Raw genomic sequence first — 21,174 nt, forward strand, 5'->3', positions numbered from 1 at the left:
TGTGAAGGCCCACTACTTTACAGTGATATATTCTAAGAACAGATGCTGTAAGGTTTGGCAGTTGTGGAAAAAAAGGACATTCTCACACACTGAACACTGTGTTTTCAGTTGTTTTTTTTTGTAATGTGTAATGATGTGTATAGTGATTAACTCTTTCATGCATTAATTATGAAAACCTTTGTTAAGATTTTTTTCTTGAGTGTTTTTATTCCTCCATAGGCATGAAAAAAAAAAAAAAAACAATGTGATCAAGTTGTTGTTTTTTTTTCCATGGAGTTACAAAATGTCCAATAATTTTTGAAGTAAAGAAACGTGTTTAAAACCAAATATCAGAAATCGATATTAAAACAATGATATAAAATCTGACGTTTTCTCACATTTTAACGTTAGAAACATTAATTCATCAGACTTTTACAAGTCATTATAGTTATTTCAGGGATTAATTTTATAGAAATGCTAAAGTTTTAACATCCTACAAAAGTAAAAATATACAGATTTTCAATCTTCCAGTAGAAATTCAGAATAAGATTCATTTTTATTGGCCAGGTTTTGGAGACAAACAAGGAATATGACTCCAAATTAACTCTCATGTGTTATAAATTAAATACATGGATAAAAATATAGAACAAAAAATAAGAATTTTATGAACACTGTAAAAAAAAAAAAAAAAAAAAAAAAAAAAAAAAATTAAAGACTGAGACCAAACAGTAAATGGAACAAAGGTGCAAGTATAAAAACCAATAGTACAGTTTATAAGGACAGTAATGTGACCCAGGATGAGTGTTAAAATCACATATGATATATATACTGTCTGTGTAGGATGTAAAAGACAAAACAACACATTTTATGAGTTTCCTCAAAAACCAGCTGAAGGGTTTTAAAGTCATATGAAGTTCAACCACCATCTCCAAACCTCCAGCTCTTCTCCTTTTACGTTTCCTGTGGATGTTTTGTGTTTCCACGCTGCTTCCTTTAACACAGATGAAGGAATAAGATCAGTTAAAATCAATCAAACAATATTTAAAACAATCAGACCAAATTAATAGTGTTAATAGTCATGTATAGCACTGCAATACCTTCATTACCACATGGATGACCTAATAAATATATCTGTTATTTTAATATATTTTCAAGTCATTAATGTGGAAACTGATCAGTTATAAATCCATTGTTTGTGAACATGTTTACGCTAAATATGACATTTTCCTTTAAACTACATTCAAATCATCCACATGCAGTTGTGTATCTCATTCACAATAACAATAACAATCCAAATGAACATGTCCCATTATCCCAATGGTTCATATGTGAAAGGGTAAATATTAAGATTTCAGACCAGAATAGAATCAGCGGGAGGACTCCGAACCCGGCTCATGGTTAAACTCATCCAGTCTCTCCTTGCTCATGTTTCTGCCCGTCCTGTCGCCCAGACCATGCGGTTCACATGGTCCACCACCACCCGGTTGCCTTATAAGTACATGAATGGTGGACATGTGTTGGATTCCATAACTAGACAATGTGCGTCCATCTTCCAGCACCTGGCCTGTAAATATGAGTGTCAGGTCATCTGGATCTAAAAACACAGAAAATGACAGCATGATAAACCACATGACTTCAAACCTCCAGCATTACCAGTAAAAAAAAAAGCATTTCTGTAAAATACAACACTTAACACATGCTCTACCGTAGGGCTGGAACTGACAGTTATTTTCTCATTCATTAGTCTGTTGGTTATATTCTATTGGTCCTCAATAAATAATCACCATTTCAGGTATTTCAGTGGAGGCAAAAAAAAAAAGTTTTGTTATTGAATGACAACATTTAAGTTAAAAAACCTACTTATACAGCTCTGGAAAAAAAAAGACCACTGCAAAATGATCACCTTCTCTGATTTGACCATTTATAGGTATGTGTTTGAGTAAAATGAACATTGTTGTTTTATTCTCTAAACTACCAACAATATTTCTCCCAAATTCCAAATAAAAATATTGTTATTTAGAGCATGTATTTGCAGAACTCAACACATGGTCAAAATAACAAAAAGATGCAGTGTTTTCAGACCTCAAATAATGCAAAAAAAAAAAAAAAAAATCCTAAAGCTGTTCATATTCATTTCTAAACAACACAATACTAATGTTGTAACTTGGGAAATGTTCATACATCAATATTTGGTGGAATAACCCTGATTTTTTTCCAGTGAGGTCTGGAGATTGGGCTGGCCATGACAGGGTCTTCATCTGGTGGTCTGTCACCCACACCTTTATTGACCTATCTGAGGCCAGGAGCATTGTCCCGAGAGAAAAACCAGTCCTCAGAGTTTGGGAACATTGTCAGAGCAGAAGTCCAATAGTTTTCAATAGCTATTTTTGGATTCCAGTTACTTTTGCGGTACTAATAGTACTGTTTTGCCTTTGGTAAGAAGATAGTGATGGCCACAGCAGTGGTTTTTCTACTTCTTCTTATTATATAAGACATGGATCAGGTGTTTATTCAGTAGAATAAGGCGTGTTTGTCTTAGAATTCAACAAACACAGGAATGGAATGGCTGTCATACATGAACACATGCAGATTTCACAGGAAATTGCAGTGGTCTCTTAATTTTTTTCCAGAGCTGTATGTTTGAACACCTGTGTAAATATGATTTAGGTCCAGGTACACTGCAAAAATCAAAATATTGCTAAGTGTATTTTTCTCATTTCTAGTCAAAATATCTCATCACACTTAACCTCCTGAGACCCAGGAAATGTCAGCAAAGTACAAGCTTTTTTTGTTTGTTTTTTTTTATTAAATAAGTGCCTATCTTGGAAACATCATGATGCAACAGTTTTTTCAGATGCAGTTTTTAAAATTTTGATGGTGTGTCCTTTGTGGTGGACAGTTTCTTTTCTTTTCTTTTTTTTTGTATTAAGTTGTGAAACTCTTGTCCACAAATGTGGACAGAAAACCCATAGCTGGGTCTGAGGAGGTTAAAATAAGACAGAATCACCTAAAGAGTAACTTTTCAGTGAGATATAAGAACTTATTTTTAGACAATCGATCTTCCATTGACAGATTTTTTTTTGCTTAACCCTTTCATGCATGAATTATGAGAACCTTAGTCTAGATTTTTTCCTGAGTGTTTTTTTCCTCTTTAGGCATGAAAAAACAATGCGATTGAATTTTTTTATTGAACCTATTTTTTATGAAGGTTGATTAGTTTCTACGGAGCCCGGGAAGGGACATGCAAAAAATAAAAATTATTGCGTTATAATGCAAAAACTATTGCGTTATAACGCAAAAACTATTGCGTTATAACGCAAAAGTATTGCGTTATAACGCAATAGTTTTGCGTTATAACACAATCATATATGCTCTCTCTTGCTTGAGGTCTATACATAATACGTTGTGGTCCAGTTCGGGTCCGACCACGCCAGGCCTGACACGCCCCCCTGTCCTGTGTAGTATGACCGTAACTCTTTCATTATTTGTCCATCGGAAAAATTCCAACGGTTTCTGAATGAAATTCATATTTGCCCAGCTTCACGTCTGTGTGCAGCTTCATGGATACAGGTGGATGTGCACAGAGTGTGAATGATCTGCGTATGAGACAGGAGGATGTGCGCATTGTATTAAAATCCTTTATACTCCTGAGCCTAAAATGGTCCACCTGGACTGGTTTTCTTATTTTGACCATTAAAAGGTCAGAAAATATGCTTTGAGTCTATTTGTCAATTTTTGCAAAACACTTCGAATGTTCAATAAAGCAGTCATTTATAATTCACTGTTTGTTTTAATACTGTAATAACAGTTTAAAATGATGAAAAACACAAAAATGGATTTTTTATTTTTATTTATTTTTTTTTTTTTTAGTTTTAGCAGAGAAAACCACTGAAATTACACATGGATGCAAAATTTGAAAGTTAAATAAGAACTTTGAAAGTATAAAAAGTATTTACAACAAACTGTGTGAATATGTTCCTTTTATTGTGCAAAAACAGGGTAAAGATGCAAACTCTACAGGTGTTTTACCCCCCCCCCCCACCCCACCCCCCCCCCACCCACACACACACACACACACAGGGTATTTGTCCGTTCTGTGGCTGCAGAGTTCCTTCATGTTCGTGGTTCTGTCAGAAACAGTTCTGTCAGTTCACAGCTCTGATCCAGGCAGTGCTCCTATGGCACAGTTTGTACATGGAAAATAGTCTCTTCACGCCAAAAGTCCGTCCCCCTGTGGATGTGTTGAATGGGATTTGGACTGATCATCATCAGGCTCTGCCTCCGTCCTTCATCTGTGTGGACAGTCTTCAGTCTCTGCTCTCATCACCAGAGCCTTTGCGCATCACCGTGGCTTCTCCCTCTTCATCCTTGAATGTGACTTCCGGTGGACACATGGAAAAATAACACACATAGAACAATGTATTACACCAACAAGACAAGGTCAAATTGTACTACTGAAGAAAAAAAGTCACCGAACATCAGCGTATGCGCTCTTACTTTGTAGAGCGCCATGCGCACTTTTACGCACAGAAAGTCCAACATACTACAAACTAACACATATTCTACATGGGTCGTACTTTATTCTATAAAACCACCATGCAGTATAAGCATCAATGTACACATACAATAAAGTAACACAAGTAAAAACTCCATAGAAAAAAGCAGACAGTGCTTCAGTCATGTAGACAGTCCACTAGGAAATGGAACTGGGTGAACTTTACCTTTCTTCTTCAGTTGTTGCTCCATCAGTCGCTCCTTCGGTCCCAAATCTATCTGTAAATCTCCAGAGGGGTCATGGAACTTGGGATGTCCGTCTTGCCTACATTTTCCAACACTAGATCGAATCTGTTATCCACTCCGTTATGCGCTCCGGTTCTCCGCCTCGTGAATCTGGTCTACTGTGTGCGTCCCCAGTCACAGAATGGCTTATTTTGCGGATTCTACGACAGGTGCCCGTGAAATTTTCGCATTGACCCGAAAATGTCCATAAAGCACAGAGTCCCAAGTTTCAGAAACTGTTTTAATTTTTTTGATCGGACAAATAATGAAAGAGTTACGGTCATCTGAACTACACATGCATTGGGCACAGGACTACAGGGCGGTGTGTCAGACCTGCACGGTCAGATCCAGAATGCAGCTCCCAATGCAAAAACTATTGCGTTATAACGCAGTACTTTTGAACTATTGCGTTATAACGCAATAACATTTTTTTTCTTCATGTCCCTTCCCGGGCTCCGTACCTCTGAGCACCAAATGAACACAAACCTTTTTTCTGCCACCTACCACCTTTAAATATAATAATAATGTAAACAACAAAAAAAACATGCTTTGTTTTAGTTTGATATGGTGAGCAGGAGCAGCAGAATTCATTGGACGTGCTTTTTTGCATCACTTATCGTGGAATCATTTTAGGCCAAAACAGCCATGTCGACACTGTGGACAAAATGAAAGTGTTGACAGACTGAGCAGTGACTCAACTGGTATCAGGAAATCAGTTAGGACTCAGACTCGTCTGAATTATTGGACTGAAGTAAATAACTCATCAGCACAAGCGTTTCTGTCTCCTGTTCTGATCAACAGAAGTCACGACACAAACATTATTGCAGCCTTTAGTCTAAGTTTAGGTCCAGTTTTGGGTTTTAACCTTATATTGCTTCTGCTCTGATCTAACTTTTTTTCTTTAGATATTATGACTTTTCTCTAAATGTTAAGACTTTTCTGTAATAATAACAAAATGTCATGTTGTTGTTTTTTTTCTAAATAGTCAAACCGAATCCTTGTAACATTATAACATTTTTCTGAAAAGAAATATATGACTTTACTTGAAACAATGTAGGCAAAACAAATTTTACTGTGTGATATATTATTATTTTATATGACTGTATAATACTGACATTTAAACCTGGTCATAAACATATTTCCACAATGCACTCCTATGTATCCACCTCCATCTTATGGAGAAATTACATGTTACTTTGCACGTTACAGTTTATTTTTGCACCTTCCTGTTTGATCCTATTTGTTTTCTACAGTTCTTTTTTTATTCTTCTAATTTATTATGTATAGTGTGTTTGCTCTTGTATTCTATTTTTACCTCCAACAGGAAGTATTGTGATCACTTTGCTTTGTGTGTTTGCGTGTTTGCGTGCGTGTTTGTTTGTTAGCAAGATAACTCAAAAAGTTATGGATGGATTTTCATGAAATTTTCAGGAAATGTTGATACTGGCACAAGGAAAGGAAGAAATTATTAAATTTTGGTGGTGATTGAGGGGGCAGATCTGTCTTGGCGGAGGTCTGCACTCTCTGAGTGCTGTTCTTGTTATTCTTATATTCTGTTTTAATTGTTCATGCTGCTGCTGCACTACAGTTTGAGATAAATAAAGTCTATCTATGTATCTATGTATCTATCTATCTATCTATCTATCTATCTATCTAATTTTGTATAATTTTATTGAATAATATGAAAATGTTTTATTCTCATACATGTTTATTATTTTTATTGATTTATTTATTTCAAACATGCAAAGAAACAAAATAAAACAAAATGAAGCAAAATGAGACAAAAACAAAATAACATTTAAATGAACAGAATCTATCCTCAAGTACGTGCAAGTCTGAATTTTGCATGGTCGAAAAGGAGTAGGAAGAAGTATAAACTTATGTAATCCTACCCCTCAAGTGCTTTTACACCTTTATCACTAACTTAATACAAGAATCGAACAATACATTTTTCCAAATTTTAGCATTCAACCACAACGAATATATAATGCAGTAATTGAATTACTATTATTATTAAGTAAGTACGTAAGTAAATTTTATTTATAGAGCACTTTTCACAGACAGAGTCACAAAGTGCTTTATCATTCAAATCAGAATCAAATTACGTTTACAGAGACCCAACAGAATCCTTCAGGGGCAAACACTTGTGATTGGTGACAGTGGCGAGGAAAAACTTCCCTTTAACGGGCAGAAACCTCGAGCAGACCCAGACTCCTGAAGGATGGCTGTCTGCCTTGACCAGTTGGGGTTAAAGAGAGAGAGAGAGAGTAAAGGAGGAGAAAAGAGAGAGCGATAGAGATATAGAGAGACTGGGGGGGGGGGGGGGGTGACACATGGAGTACGTTATGATGAATACATAGAGTGTAATCAGTCTGTGGTGGTCCTGGGTCAGGTGGGAGACTAAAAAGCCTTTTTGAACAGGAGGGTTTTGAGGTGTTTCTTAAAGTTCTCTACAGAGTCCATGGACCGTAGGTGTAGAGGCAGGTCATTCCATAGACGTGGTGCCACAGCTTTAAAAGACCTGTCACCGCGTGTGCTAAAACAGGTCCGTGGAACCATCAGCAGGTGCTGTCCTGAAGACCTCAGGCTACGAGTCGAGCTGTAGGGCTGGATCAGGGAAGCAATGTATGCAGGGGCCTGGCCATGTAGGGCCCGGAAAGTTAGCACAAGAATTTTGAAATGAAGACGATACAGAACAGGGAGCCAGTGGAGAGATTTAAGGATGGGAGTGATGTGGGTTCTCCTGTTTGTGCGGGTCAGGAGCCTGGCAGCAGAGTTCTGGACAAACTGTAGACGGGCCAGCTCCTTCTTGTTTAAGCATGTAAACAGGCTGTTGCAGTAGTCTAAGCGAGAAGATACGAAAGCGTGAACGATCATCTCGAGCTCATTTGTGGACACCATAGATCTGAGTTTGGAGATGTTGCGTAGGTGGAAGAAACAGTTTTTGACTAGGTGTTTGGAGTAGAATTCTAAAGACATGTCCTGGTCAAAGATGACACCCAGATTCCTCAGTTTGGTCTTCACCAAGGAACTCAGGTCTCCAAGGTGATGTTTGATCCCTGGGATTGCACTGTCCGGGGCAATGATGAGGGTCTCAGTTTTGCTGGAGTTCAGCTGGAGGCTGTTATCATTTAGCCACTGCTTCAGCTCTGACAAGCAGTTGATTAAGGAACTCAGTTTGTGGGGCTCAGAGGAGTTAAAGGAGCAGTATATCTGGATGTCATCCGCGAACAGATGATAGGAGACATCACTATAGTGTTGGATAATGTGGCCAAGTGGGAGGACATAGAGTAAGAATAGGACTGGTCCCAGGACAGAGCCTTGGGGCACACCACACAGTAGATCCGCTGAGTCAGATTGGAAGTTGTTTATTGACACAGTGAAGCTTCTGCCGGTCAGGTAAGAGGAGAACCAGTCTAGCACATGACCTGACATCCCTACCAGGTCCCTCAGTCTCTCAATCATTATGGTATGGTCCACTGTGTCAAAGGCCGAGGAGAGATCTAGCAGGACCAAGACCGTGGATTTCCCGGAGTCAGCCGCCATCAGGATGTCACTAGACACTTTTAATAGTGCGGTTTCTGTTGAGTGGCGTTGTCTAAACCCAGACTGAAAAGTGTCATAGATCTGGTGTGTCTCCAGAAAAGCTGTAAGTTGTTTAGACACTGCTTTTTCAAGGATTTTGGCCAATAGGGGGAGCTTTGAAATGGGCCTGGAGCTTTTGAAGTCTGTGGGGTCCAGTGTGGTTTTCTTTAGTTTAGGTTCTATGATGGCCTGTTTGAAGGAGCTGGGAAACAAACCAGTTGAGAACGACAGGTTAAAAAACTTTGTGACCCATGGTCCAATAGTGTCAAAGACACCGACAAGGAGCTTATGGGGGAGGATGTCTGCAGAGTTGGAGGAGGGTTTCGTTTTGGATAAAAGTGCTGAGATGTCCTCCAGTGTCACAGGGTCGAAAGACGACCAGGTTTGCAGAGGGGGATCAGCTCGGGTCAGACGGCCAGAGGGTGGTGGGATATTGTGTTTAATATCCCTGATCTTGTCTGTGAAGAAGTTTAGGAAGTTATTGCTGTCAGCTTTACAGAGCACAGGGGCAGCAGGGACAGCAGGGGACACAATGGACTGGACTGTGTCAAAGATTACTTTGGGGTTTTTCTTGTTTGTGGCTATAAGTTTGTGGAAGTAGCTGGATCTTGCCTCCTTAATCATTTTATTTAATGAGGTTATGAGATCTTTAAGATGTAACCTGTGTACTTCCAACTGGGTTGATTTCCAAAGACGCTCAGTTTTGCGACAAGTTCTCCTTAGGTTTAAGATGTTTTCATTTATCCAGGGACATTGTTATTATTATTATTATTATTATTATTATTATTATTATTATTATTATTATTCAGATATCAACTGCATTGAGATGGTAGGTCTTGAATGTCTGTTTTTTACACACACACACACACACACACACACACACACACACACACACACACACACTGACATGGTGAACTTACTAATGACTTACTTTTTCCCAGTCTATCACATATCTTCTTCCTCAGCTCCAACACAGTGACCTTCTTCATCTGTTCTTCATTGTCACACACATCCATGAGTGTGCTCCTTCGGTCGGGTCGAATCACCATCACCTGGTATATCACCATGCTGACACGGGTCTGCGTGAATCTGCGTGGGTCTGTGCCACTGTGCCTCTTATAATGGGTTTACTCAGAAACACAAATTGAAAGCAAAAGAAGCTGCACATATTACGAGTCAACAAGGGGGAGGGAAACAGCCCTGTTCAAGAAAATCACGTGAGGATCGTGAAACCGAAAGCTATGCTGGTTTATAGGGGTGCGTGGAAAGCATCGGTGTTTCCACAGAACAAACATGGGCTCCAAACAAGAGAAGACTTACTACCGCTGGGACCCCACCATGACATTCGTGGACAGGGAGGATGAGCTGGACTGTAAGTGGACCACCTCTGTCTTTCACCCACTCAGATACTTTATGTTGTTTTTATTATTATTATTATTTGTGCGTCTTCTAGTTGAGTGCATCGGATACACGTCCCCACGCGCCCTCATGTCCTGTGGTCACGCGGTCACACCCATGTCTCTGACCCGCTGGTGTCGTCGGCTGTTGGAAGAGGTGAGCATCTGTTTTATTTACACCCACGGAGTCTGTTGTCTCTGTTTATAAAATGGGGAAAAAGCAGAAAGAAATATTATTACAAGAACCGTAAACGTCTCTGCTGCGTTTGCGTCAGCTCGGAATTGGGAAACTCATAATATGGCGACCTTTTTCTTATTATATTATACATTTTTTCTAGAGTTTCCTTTTCAAAAAACAAAATATGACAACCTAGTCTTCATATTATAGCTTCAAATATCTTCAAATATGATGATATTTCTTTATAAATATCACAGTTTTATCCTGTCCTTTAACTTATTTTTCTTTTTTCTAAATGTTGTGACTTTTTCTGTAATTACTACAGCTTTACCCCCCCCCCACCACCACCACCTCAAAATAGTACAACTGCATTCTTATTACATTATGACTTCTTTCTTGTAATATACTGATGAGAAATATGACTTTTGACCCTAAAATACCATTGGAACAATGTAAATTATTCAAAATGAATGAAGGGAAGAGGGGTAAAATTCAAGAATAATTCTTGATGGTCTTCAAGAAAACTTATAAAACATGTAGTGGTGGAATAAAGACTTATGGAAGTGTATTGCATTCACACAAAAAAATACATTCGGCTCTGTTTTTCCAAATTAACAAGATAATAATCTCGTAATTACAAGAAAAAATAAGTTAAAAAAAAAAAAAAAATCAGCTCTGTTTTTTCTGAATTAACAAGATATTGTTTTCTGGAAAAAAAAAATTGGTTCCACTAAGTTTTTTGGAATTAAAGAGATAATTATCTCATTAATTCCAAAAAACAGAGCCAAATTTTATTTTTTGTGTGAATGCAATACTCTTCCGTAAGGATTCCATCCAGTGTATGGATTTTATCAGTTTTATACACCTTATACCCAACTTCTTTCAAATTTTTCTCATATATGTACAACTGAATTAATAATATTAACTGTAGAAAAGTATTTTCTCCTGAATTTGTTAGTGTTTTGTCTTGTATATGTATTTATTTGAACAAATATTACCCAATTTTTCTGCTTTTTCTCAACCTAAATTGGCCATTATACACCATCATATTAAAGCGTTGTGGCAATAAAGACACCTTTGAAATATAAAGGAAAAGGGACATGCATTTGTATTTTATTAACAGTAATATAATGGTGCTAATAGCTGCTGTGTTGCTATACTGTAGATAGCAGTTATGATTGTTCTAAAGCAGTTACATTTACAATGATGATTTGCATATGGAAAACAGGAACAGTATTTATCTACTAACACTATTACCAATAGGATTTGCACATGATGTTCCACCAAAGGCCGTAGGAGGAAGGAGGAAGTTATTTTTTCATAAATGAAGCTTTGATGGTTTTTTTTATTTTTCTTGTTATTGCTAAAGGGTCATTATAAATTTGTGTGCGGCCATCCAAACTGTAAAGAGTGGTCATATGAGGAGGTTCGCAAGATGGCTCTTCTGACCCCTGAGGAGACAAAATACTTTGAAAATCAGCTGTTTGAAAATGCTGCCAAGGGTTACATGGATGTCAAATGTGTAAGTATCTGAAAGACAGGTTTTCAGGAGTTGATAGTGTTTGTTACTGAGATTTTTAACCTTTGTTTTTCTTATCTCTCACAGTGTCCTGGGTGTAAGTATGAAACAGTGAGAACTGACCGCTGGAATCTGTGTGTCAAATGTACAGTGTGCACGGTGGTGAAGAAAAGGAATTTCCACTTCTGTTGGCAGTGTCTGAAGGAGTGGACGGGTTCTGTCCGTTCTGTCTCAGACCACTGTGACAACGAAGGATGCACCAACGAGCAGCTAGAACTGCTGAGAACCTGTAAGGAGATCACCTTCCAAGATGTGAAGGGCGTCACTGGATGTCCCTCTGTCCGTGCATGTCCCACCTGTGGTGAACTGGTGGAGCATAACACCACAAAATGCAAAAATATAGTCTGCAGCCAGTGTAAGATGGAGTTCTGCTTTATTTGCTTGAAACTCACTACAGAGTGTTTGCAGACAAGCTCTCATTATAAGCCATGTTCCAGTGGGGTGGCCCCCAGACAGACCTCCATACCAGTGAGGTCCAGTAAATAATATAAACGCCGTCAGACTTAGAGTTAATTTGTTTAAAATAGCAGAAAATAACAGAACTTCTCTTATGTGTGGTTAAGTAACGTAAACAACAATATTACTGGTGTGTGTTATATATTATTCCTCATTTTGTTTTGATCATTGTAGACTTTTAATATCATTACATTTATGCAGACAACACATACTTCACAACCATATTAAGACACATAAGTATAAGCAGCAACTGTGGTAACATCATTGTAACATCCTTTCTTGTAACTTATTCATAACAATAAAATGTGTTCTCATATTAAAAAATATCCTGCACAGAACAATGATCAGAATAGAACAAGTAGGACCAAGGGTACTGTAGTCCAACAGCATATTTAAAGACATCAATTGACATTTGTTTGACCTTTCAAGGTCACTCAAGGTCAAAGGTCATGGCACTAAATGAAAGCCCATATGTGACTTCCTATTATTGCCAATTGTAATTATACCAATATCTTCAACTGTTTTCAAGTTCTAGCACTTTGAAATGTGTCCCATTATAAACCAATGGGGATTTTAAACATTTAAAAAATTAAAAAATCAATATTTCCCAAATCTTTGAACAAACTTGGTAGACCTTACTAAAGATATTCCACAACAAATATCAAGTCATTCTGACTGACAGTTTCGGAGAAGAAGATTCCTGAAAAATTGTTTATGGACAATGTACGGCTGGACCACTGATACCAGTAGTCCATCAGACCTGTCAGGCCGTTGGACTAGAAAGGAAAAATAAGATCCACTGATTATGATGTAATTGTATCAAAAACAAGAATAAAAACAGAAATATTTACCAATTGTGTTTTTAAAGTGTGTATGTGAATAATGGGGAGAAAAGTGTTTTTACCGAACATTAAGATTTCACAGTGAAGTTGACCTTTGACTTTCTGAATACAAAATGTTATTGTTTTATCATTTATTCTAAAATATATGTGTGTAGTCTCTGATAATTCATGTGTGAATTCTTTCATTACAACCACACTATCTTAACCTTTGACTTTTGGTTTTCATAACTTTGTCAGCTCATCCTTGAGGCCAGGACATCTGTGCCACATGTAAAAACATTTTTTCACACAGTTTTTGTCATATCACTGTTTAAATGAACGCACTGTGTTATTATACAGATAAGGTTAAAACTATATCTGTAAGCAGTTTTAAATGGCTCAAACTGTTAATCATCTCGGACAGTGAATTAAAAAAGCTGTTTGCACATTTCATCAAGGAAACACATACATGAGTGCCATAGAATTTTATTTTTATTTGTTTATTTATATATTACAATTTTATGCCCATTTCGTCCAATAGAACAATAAACAACTTTACACACATTATTGGCTCAGTGATGTGGACAAATTATGACATAAAAATCCTATAGAAATTACAAATTCATTGGATAAACTAACCACTATGAAAGTAATTCAGTGTTACATGATCATTCCAATAGTTTTTCTTGGATTTACAAAAGGTAAAAGAATATTATTTACCAAAATGAACCACTGTCATTTTTACAGTTTTATTTCTGCATCAGTTTTTCCTTCAAATCAAGACAATGGTTCACCTTTCTGAATCCACATCAAACACACACACCCTGGTCTCTGTTTCGTTTCTGTTTTAGTTGGTGAAAGATGTTATTAAAATAGGTACAATTACAATGAGTGCAGCTCCAAAAACAATAAAAAACATCACAAAAGGGTTTCTCAGGATTGTATGTAGACTGCAGGTATTTGCAGGGTTTTTGTCACCTGGCAAAGAAATGAATCAGAAGTGTTACATTTTTAAATATTTTCGAGACAGATGTAGAAATTCTCTTTTGGGGACTGAATATAAATAACTTAAACTGTTATATTTTTAATGATAAAATGACTGACACATTTAAAATATTACACTTAAATAGTCATGTCCATATGAGAAAAACTGATAAAAGATGAGAAGTGAGTAATGCCTTTTGGAAAACGGTTTAATATCAAATTAAGTCTAATAAAATAAGAAAAAGTAATTTATGAGAGGAAACTTATAGAAGTCTTCTGATATTTAAATAAGTTGCACAGATAATATTAAAGTTTTAAAGAATCAAACAGTGATAATATTTAGTGATAATATTACATAAATTGTAATACTATAAGAAAAAGTCTGAATTACATGAGAAAAAGCGATTAAGAGAAAAAAAAAATATTACTTTTAAAGACATAAAAGTTTAATATCATAAGAATAAAGTTGTATTATTATTATTACTAATGATGTATATTAATATTTTTCAACAATAGTAGAAAAATAAGTCATATCACAAGGACATATGTCAGAATATTTTGAGAACATCAAGCTTAAGAACATTCACAGATAAAATTATGACTTAACTTACGTCAACTCTCACATTTATTCTTGTACATAATGACATTATTCTGATAATATTACAACATTTTGACAAAATATTTTTACTGTGTTCTACAAATACTGAATGTGTTTTTTAATTATTATTTTCTTATTTTCATTATGTCACAAAACCAAAACAATGACACGAAGGAACTAAAACATTTAACTTTTTTAAAAGCAATATCCTTCCTATTGTTGGGTATTATATTATTTGTTTACGAGTAAAAAAAAAAATTTCTGTTACTTTTCAAATAAATCTCATCCTACAGTAAAGTCTCCCCCCTTCTCTGGCTTCATTCAGTTACATTAATAGTATATAATCCATACAATACCAGTTGATTTTGTATCATATCCACCCTGTTCTCCTTAGCTGGCTGGATGTCCTTTTTTTTTGTCTCTTTGGTGTCTCATTGATGACATCATCTTCTGCTTTTTGCTTGAGTGGTATGTTTTCTTCATCTTCACTGACTCTTTCAGGTTTAACTCTGCGGGCTGTTTTTTCTGACAGATATTGGAGAGCGATTATTATTAATAGTAGTATACATAACATATGAGCCCTCTCGGACCCTCAGGTCCTCAGGTAGTAATCCCTTAACTGTTCCTAGAGTCCACACTAAGACTCATGGTGAGGCCTCATTCAGCTTTTATGGCTCCAAACTATGGAACAGCCTACCTGAGGACCTGAGGTCCGCTGCAAGTGTTCATATTTTTAAAGGTAAACTTAAAACTTATCTTTTTAGGCTAGCTTTTAATTAAACTCTTACTATAAATTTTACTTTGATTGCTTGTATTTTTATTTGCAACTGTGGGACTGTGGGGGGTTTTGTTGTGAAGCACTTTGTGCTACATGTAACATGTATGAAAAGTTCTATAGTAATAAAGTTTGACTGATTGATTGATTGATAGTAGTAGTAGTAATATTGGCACTATCATTCTCATATTGTGTTGTACTGTTATTGTTGTCATTTTACCTCTGTACATGAGTAGATATGTGGTGCTGGAGCTGTTGAAAATCATTTTGGGAAACAGAGTAAACACAGCGTATACAGTGGATATCATACAGTGTTTTTCAGCAGACGGTGTTTGCCCAGTTATTTGTACCTTAGAGGTTAATGGCGGAATGAGTCTGACGTTGGCATAGCTTTAGCCACTACATCCAACAAGTAATACTACAGCTCGAATTACTGAGAAAAACATCTTCTATTCCACTCTACCTGCAGATGAATTAACCCTGTAAAGCAGGGGTGTCCAAACTTTTTTTAAAGAGGGCCAGATCTGATAATGTGGAGATTGCCAGGGGCCAGTGGTCCCTTCGGACGTTTTTTAAACAGTAAAAATTACATATAAATGTGCTGTTCTACAATAATTTTATTTTCATTGTCACAATATAATTTTTTTAAATGGCAATGTAACCAAATCTAAGCCACGCAGGAGTGAACAAATTAAAAAAAAAAAAAAAAAAAAAAAAAAAAATAACAGTTCTGCCTTCCTTTCACATCTGGAGTCAGATAACATAGAACAAACTGTGTGGAGTATCTTAAACTTCCAAAAAATTGATAAAAATCTTAACCCCACATTCATTTTAAACATGACTTATATGAGTAATCATTACTCATATATTACTCAGTAATGTAAAGTCTGTTAACGTTTAAGATGAAAACATATGACTCTTACTCTTGTCTTTCACAAAATCATTCAGAAAGTAATATTTTGTGTCACATCTACAAGTACATAACACCAGCAGTTATAGGCAACTAACCTGGCAACTTGGTAGCCTGCCTTGGTGGTGAATTCATTGAATTCCCAGGTTCACATGAAGAGTCACTGTTGTGAGTTTAAAGCAGCTGGAATGTGCTTCACTTTTTCGGAGCGCTCACTCCCTTGTAGCTTGTTGTATGCGTTAGCATGTTTTGTCTGCTAGTGTGTCTTTGAATTCCTTTGAATGAATACATTGAATTCCTTAAACAAGGCAACAATCTCTCGACAAATTAGGCAAACACAATCACCTTGATTTTCAGTGAAAAAAAATTGTAATTCCCATCTCTCCTGGAAGCGGCGGCCCTCACTGTCAACTTTCCTTTTTTTATTTACAGGCGCTGTGGTTAGAAATTAGCGAAAATGGTTCACGGCGAAGTCACAGAGCCAGATAGAGTTAGAGTGGTGCTGCCACCATGAGGTGAAAGGAGAAACTGCATTTTGAACCTTTTATGATTCATGTACTCGGATCAACAGTCCAAGCGGGCCATAAATAATACATTATAAAACTGAAGCTGTGGGCCGTATAAAATCTGACCGCGGGCCGTGATTGGCCCCCGGGCCGGACTTTGGACATGCCTGCTGTAAAGCCTGAACCTTTAAATAATTGACAGAAAATCTCAGTTCTTTGAAACTGGGGCCTTTATTGGTCCTTCTGAACATCCAAATAATTTTTTTCAAATATCAATTTCAATGTACAGGATAAGTTTTAGTTTTGTATCTTATTTGATACATCAGGTCTCACTGCTTGAATATTATTATTTTTGAACAAACAAAAACATAATATAACACAAACATGTCTAACAAATTGGTAATTCCTTTCCAAAGTTCTTCCTCCTTCCTCATTAATGACAGTCTTGTAGTGTCACTGGAAAGGCCTCTGGTGAATGAATTCCTCCCCCTGGTGGATTATCTGTGTATTGCATGTATCTAATTGTATACATCAGGTTTAAAGAAAGAAAAAAAAATATCACGCTGATCATGTAGAGGGCTCCAAAACTCATGTATCAAATATGATACGTTTGGCATTATAGGATTAACTTTATATGTGTGACAGCTGTAGACACCATAGGTTTTTCAGAGGAGAGGTTGACAGTGTGTTGTCTAAATTTCTGTTTCTGGAAGTTGTATAGACACACATTTCATCATAGAAGCATCTAATACACAGGTGTTTACACCTGCGGATGGCTCCTTGAGACAGCGCCTCCTCTTTTACTTTTACACTTTTGTTCTGGTCTACCCATGCTCAGTCAGTCTTTTTAAGTATGTGTGAGCTTGTGGGTTTACATATATGTGTGTGTGTGTGCGTGTGCGTGTGTGTGTGTGCGTGTGCGTGTGTGTGTGCGGGTGTGTGGGTGGGGGGCGGTACTGATTTTTAAACTGATATGTAAAGCACTTTGTGCTACAGTTTTAATGTATGAAAAGTGCTATATAAATAACCATTATTATTATTATTATTATTATTATTATTATTATTATTATTATTATATTATTATTACAGGTGGACTCTGTAGAGAGCTTTAAAAAACACCTCAAAACCCTCCTGTTCAAAAAGGCTTTTTATTCTCCCACCTGACCCAGGGCCACCACAAACTGATTACACTCTATGTATTCATCATAAAGTACTCCATGTGCCCCCCCCCCCACCAGTTTCTCTATATCTGGGTCTGCTCCAGGTTTCTGCCCGTTAAAGGGAAGTTTTTCCTCGCCACTGTCACCAATCACAAGTGTTTGCTCCTGAAGGATTCTGTTGGGTTTCTGTAAACTTGATTTGACTCTGATTTGAATTGATAAAGCACTTTGTGACTCTGTCTGTGAAAAGTGCTCTATAAATAAAATTTACTTACTTACTTACTAGGTGTCAAACATATGGCCCATGGGCCAAAGCCGACCCGCCAAAGGGTCCAATCTGGCCCCTGGGATGACTTTGCAAATTGCAAAAATTACACTGAAGATATGAAGAATCAGTTTAGTTCAGTGGCCTCATACAGACCAATATGATCTGAAGTGGGTTAGATCAGTAAAATACTATCATAGTAACCTATCAGTAATGATGACTACAAATTTTACCCCACCCCCAAAGGGTATTGTTTTTGGTTCGGTTTGTTCATTTCTTTCTTTGTTTCTTTCTTTGTTAACACTTTTGCAGCAAAACTATTGGTTGAATTCATTCCAAATTTAGTTCATAGATTGCCAGTGACCCAGAAGAGATGTCTTTACATTTTGGGAAAAGTAGGTCAAAGTTCAAATTTGCTATGAATTTTTTAAATCTTTTTTTTCCCTCCCATTTACTTTTAATGGGCAAAATTTCAAATGTCTATTAAAAAAAATTCTTGGTAGTTAGTCTCGGTTCAACTGGACTGGTTTAGCTAAACCAAGCAGAATGATGACCCGTATGTTTTAATGCACATGTGTAAATGATAAGCATATGAAAACTGCACTTATTTCAGGTTGTTCACATTTTTAAGGAAACTTTGTAGATGTAAACATTTTCGTAGTGCAATTGCTCTTTTTTTACTGTTATTATTTTACTGGTTCAGCCCACTTTAGATCATATTGGGCTGAATGTTGCCCCTGAACTAAAATGACTTCGACCCCCCTGATCTAATTCATCAGTCATAGAAGTAGACAATGCCTTTGAGTCTGACCCATGCTCATACTCCCCAGAATACCAGTACGTTGTACCAGTATCTGCTGATCAAATATATGATGTGATTGAATGTAATTGGTCAGACATACGAGTAGGTGTTGACTTTTTCAAACAGCTGTTCTTCAGTCTACAACATAAAAACACAAATGAAACTCAATAAATGCCTTTTAGAAGAAATCATCATTTATTAACTGAATGCATTTCTTAAACTCTATAAGGTTAATATAGTTTCTCCACTTGTATGAAGGTGGGTCTTTCCTCTGTGTACAGGGATTGCATTAGATAAATGTTTTTTGTTTTTGTTTTTGTTTTTTTAATCATAACCTTTATTTAACCAGGGAAAAAGCTCATTGTGTCCAGCTCAAGAGTGTCCTGGCCAAGAAAGCAGCAGCAGAAGTTACACAAAATAGAAATCACAGCCATATATCCACACTAAAAATATACATAAAACACAATGACAGTTCTAAAACCAGACATAAAACACTAAAATAAGAACATATATATACAGTATATGAATGTATAATGTAAAACAAAGTGTATAATTTTTAATAGTGTATCATATATGTGGGTGCTTCTATGAAACTGGTCCCTAAAAACAGGACATGGGGCTAAAAATTCAAACTAGATGTAGACTAATGTTATGAAGCAAGTATGGAAGCACTTTGGGTCTATTATAAAAATAAATACTAAGATAAAAGAGAAACTATTTTTCAGATAAAACACTTTCTTTAATAATATTTTGTATACAAAAATCCGCGTGTAACAGTAAAAAGGACACGAAAATTACGCGCTACTATTTTTTTGAATATCTCTTTATTCTCTCACGGGTACATTTTGGGAATTGAACTAATTATTTAAGACAGAGTGTTTCACAAAAAGGATCGCTGCTACAAAATCATTCAACATTTATTTGTGTTTAACTGGGCAGGTTCTGTATGTAACGCCAGTGGACACGATGGGTTAGACACAAAACCTGAAATAAGTCCGAGATTCATGAAAAACCCTCATGTCTGGATTAGAAAAACCACTAGGATCATCAAATTTAACACAGTGTTTTTATTTATAACAGTATATAAGACCATTTACAGCCATGTTTTCAGATCTAATGCACTGACACCTATAGGTAGCTTTGAGTGTCTCAATTTTGGTCCTATTTTTGGCCCCAATGTTTGATTAAAAATTCATTAATTTTGGGATGGCTCAGAGCAACAGAGTTTTTTTTTTTTTTTTTTGCATTTATCTGAGGTTATTTTTAGGTACATCCTGGAGGGAAATATGTCTAAATTTACCTTTTATTATTGGGTCTAAAAAGCTGGAAAAGTGTCAGGTACCAAAATGAACCCAGTTTAATAGAAGCACCCTTATGCATACAAATGGATGTGTTCTTATACTGACCTTTTGGATATGACAGTCATCAGACTCATACCAGACGTTGTCCTCATTGGACAGGACGGTGGCTGTGTAGTGTCCTCCTCTCAGACTGCCCCTGCGATCCACTATGCTGTACAGTTCATATTTCTTTCCCTGCACATATAATAATATATCAGGCACATGCAAACATTTAGGCAGGTAGACAACAGTGCTTTTTATGCATTCTTATTCATACCCAGCTGGATGTGTAATTGTGTCTATAGCTAAAAAGGCTATCTGTACCCAGGTGTAGTATAGGTGTGTTAGGGGTTGAGCCATTTTTTGACAGAAAGAAAAATAAATATCTGTCTGGAGCCACAAAAAATATCCAAGTCCTTTAAGCAGAATTTAAACTATTTCCTCCCTGTTACTACCTGTTTGTCTTTGTAGATCTGATCCATAATGCACATGTAGAAATGATAAATTGAGGAATAATATCGTTAAAATGGCACTTATTTTTCTTTAGAAATTTCAGTTTTTTCAGGTTATTCACATCTTTTTTTGTTTGGATAGTTTATAAAAGTAAATATTTGCATAATTTAATGTTTGTTTATTTTTTTGCACTAAAACAGAGACAAAAAATTAGAGTTGTCATTATTTATAAGTTATTCTGTTATTATTTTACTGGTCTGGCCCACTGGAGATCAAATTGGGCTGAATGTGGAACCTGAAAGAAAATGAGTTTGACAGTTTTTAACCCTTCCTGCTCAGCTCATCCAACTGTAGTCAGAGCACAGGGGACATTTCCTCCAGGGTTAAGTCCCTCACCAGCAGTGGAAGCAGCAGACTGGGCTGCTTGGTGTCAGACAGCAGCTTTATTTTATAAACTGTACACTGTTCCTCTGTCACTGCCTACATGTGCACACTCACAGACTGCTGCTCCCTCACTTCACTCGACCACTCACACCATACGCCCATGCACGCGCCACACACCGCTCTCGCGCTTAAACACACACACCAATGTCATAACACTATGTTT

The 21,174-nt window shown here is 36.6% G+C and overlaps 2 protein-coding genes and 1 long non-coding RNA gene across 3 annotated transcripts; 1 reads left to right on the plus strand and 2 right to left on the minus strand.

The window, feature by feature from the left end:
• Positions 1-700: 700 nt before the first annotated feature.
• LOC115438809 (ubiquilin-4-like) lies at positions 701-9,509 on the minus strand. The gene is made up of 3 exons (XM_030162655.1): positions 9,275-9,509; positions 1,337-1,573; positions 701-970 (listed from the first exon to the last, which is right to left on the minus strand). Exons 1-2 carry the CDS (start codon positions 9,408-9,410, stop codon positions 1,347-1,349), a joined length of 363 nt encoding a protein of 120 aa, XP_030018515.1. The 5' UTR covers positions 9,411-9,509; the 3' UTR covers positions 701-970; positions 1,337-1,346.
• A 77-nt stretch (positions 9,510-9,586) lies between these two features.
• LOC115438805 (putative E3 ubiquitin-protein ligase ARI6) lies at positions 9,587-13,428 on the plus strand. The gene is made up of 4 exons (XM_030162647.1): positions 9,587-9,715; positions 9,797-9,897; positions 11,288-11,440; positions 11,525-13,428. The coding sequence occupies exons 1-4, from the start codon at positions 9,637-9,639 to the stop codon at positions 11,981-11,983; spliced, it is 792 nt and encodes a 263-aa protein (XP_030018507.1). The 5' UTR covers positions 9,587-9,636; the 3' UTR covers positions 11,984-13,428.
• Positions 13,429-14,850: 1,422 nt separating this feature from the next.
• LOC115438811 (uncharacterized) lies at positions 14,851-18,914 on the minus strand. Its single transcript, XR_003938162.1, has 3 exons — positions 18,875-18,914; positions 15,352-15,383; positions 14,851-14,881 (listed from the first exon to the last, which is right to left on the minus strand). It is a non-coding gene; the product is annotated as an uncharacterized LOC115438811 (long non-coding RNA).
• Positions 18,915-21,174: the final 2,260 nt, after the last annotated feature.

Source organism: Sphaeramia orbicularis, chromosome 18 (assembly GCF_902148855.1).
Source record: "Sphaeramia orbicularis chromosome 18, fSphaOr1.1, whole genome shotgun sequence".
In the NCBI taxonomy this organism is placed as follows: Eukaryota; Metazoa; Chordata; class Actinopteri; order Kurtiformes; family Apogonidae; genus Sphaeramia; species Sphaeramia orbicularis.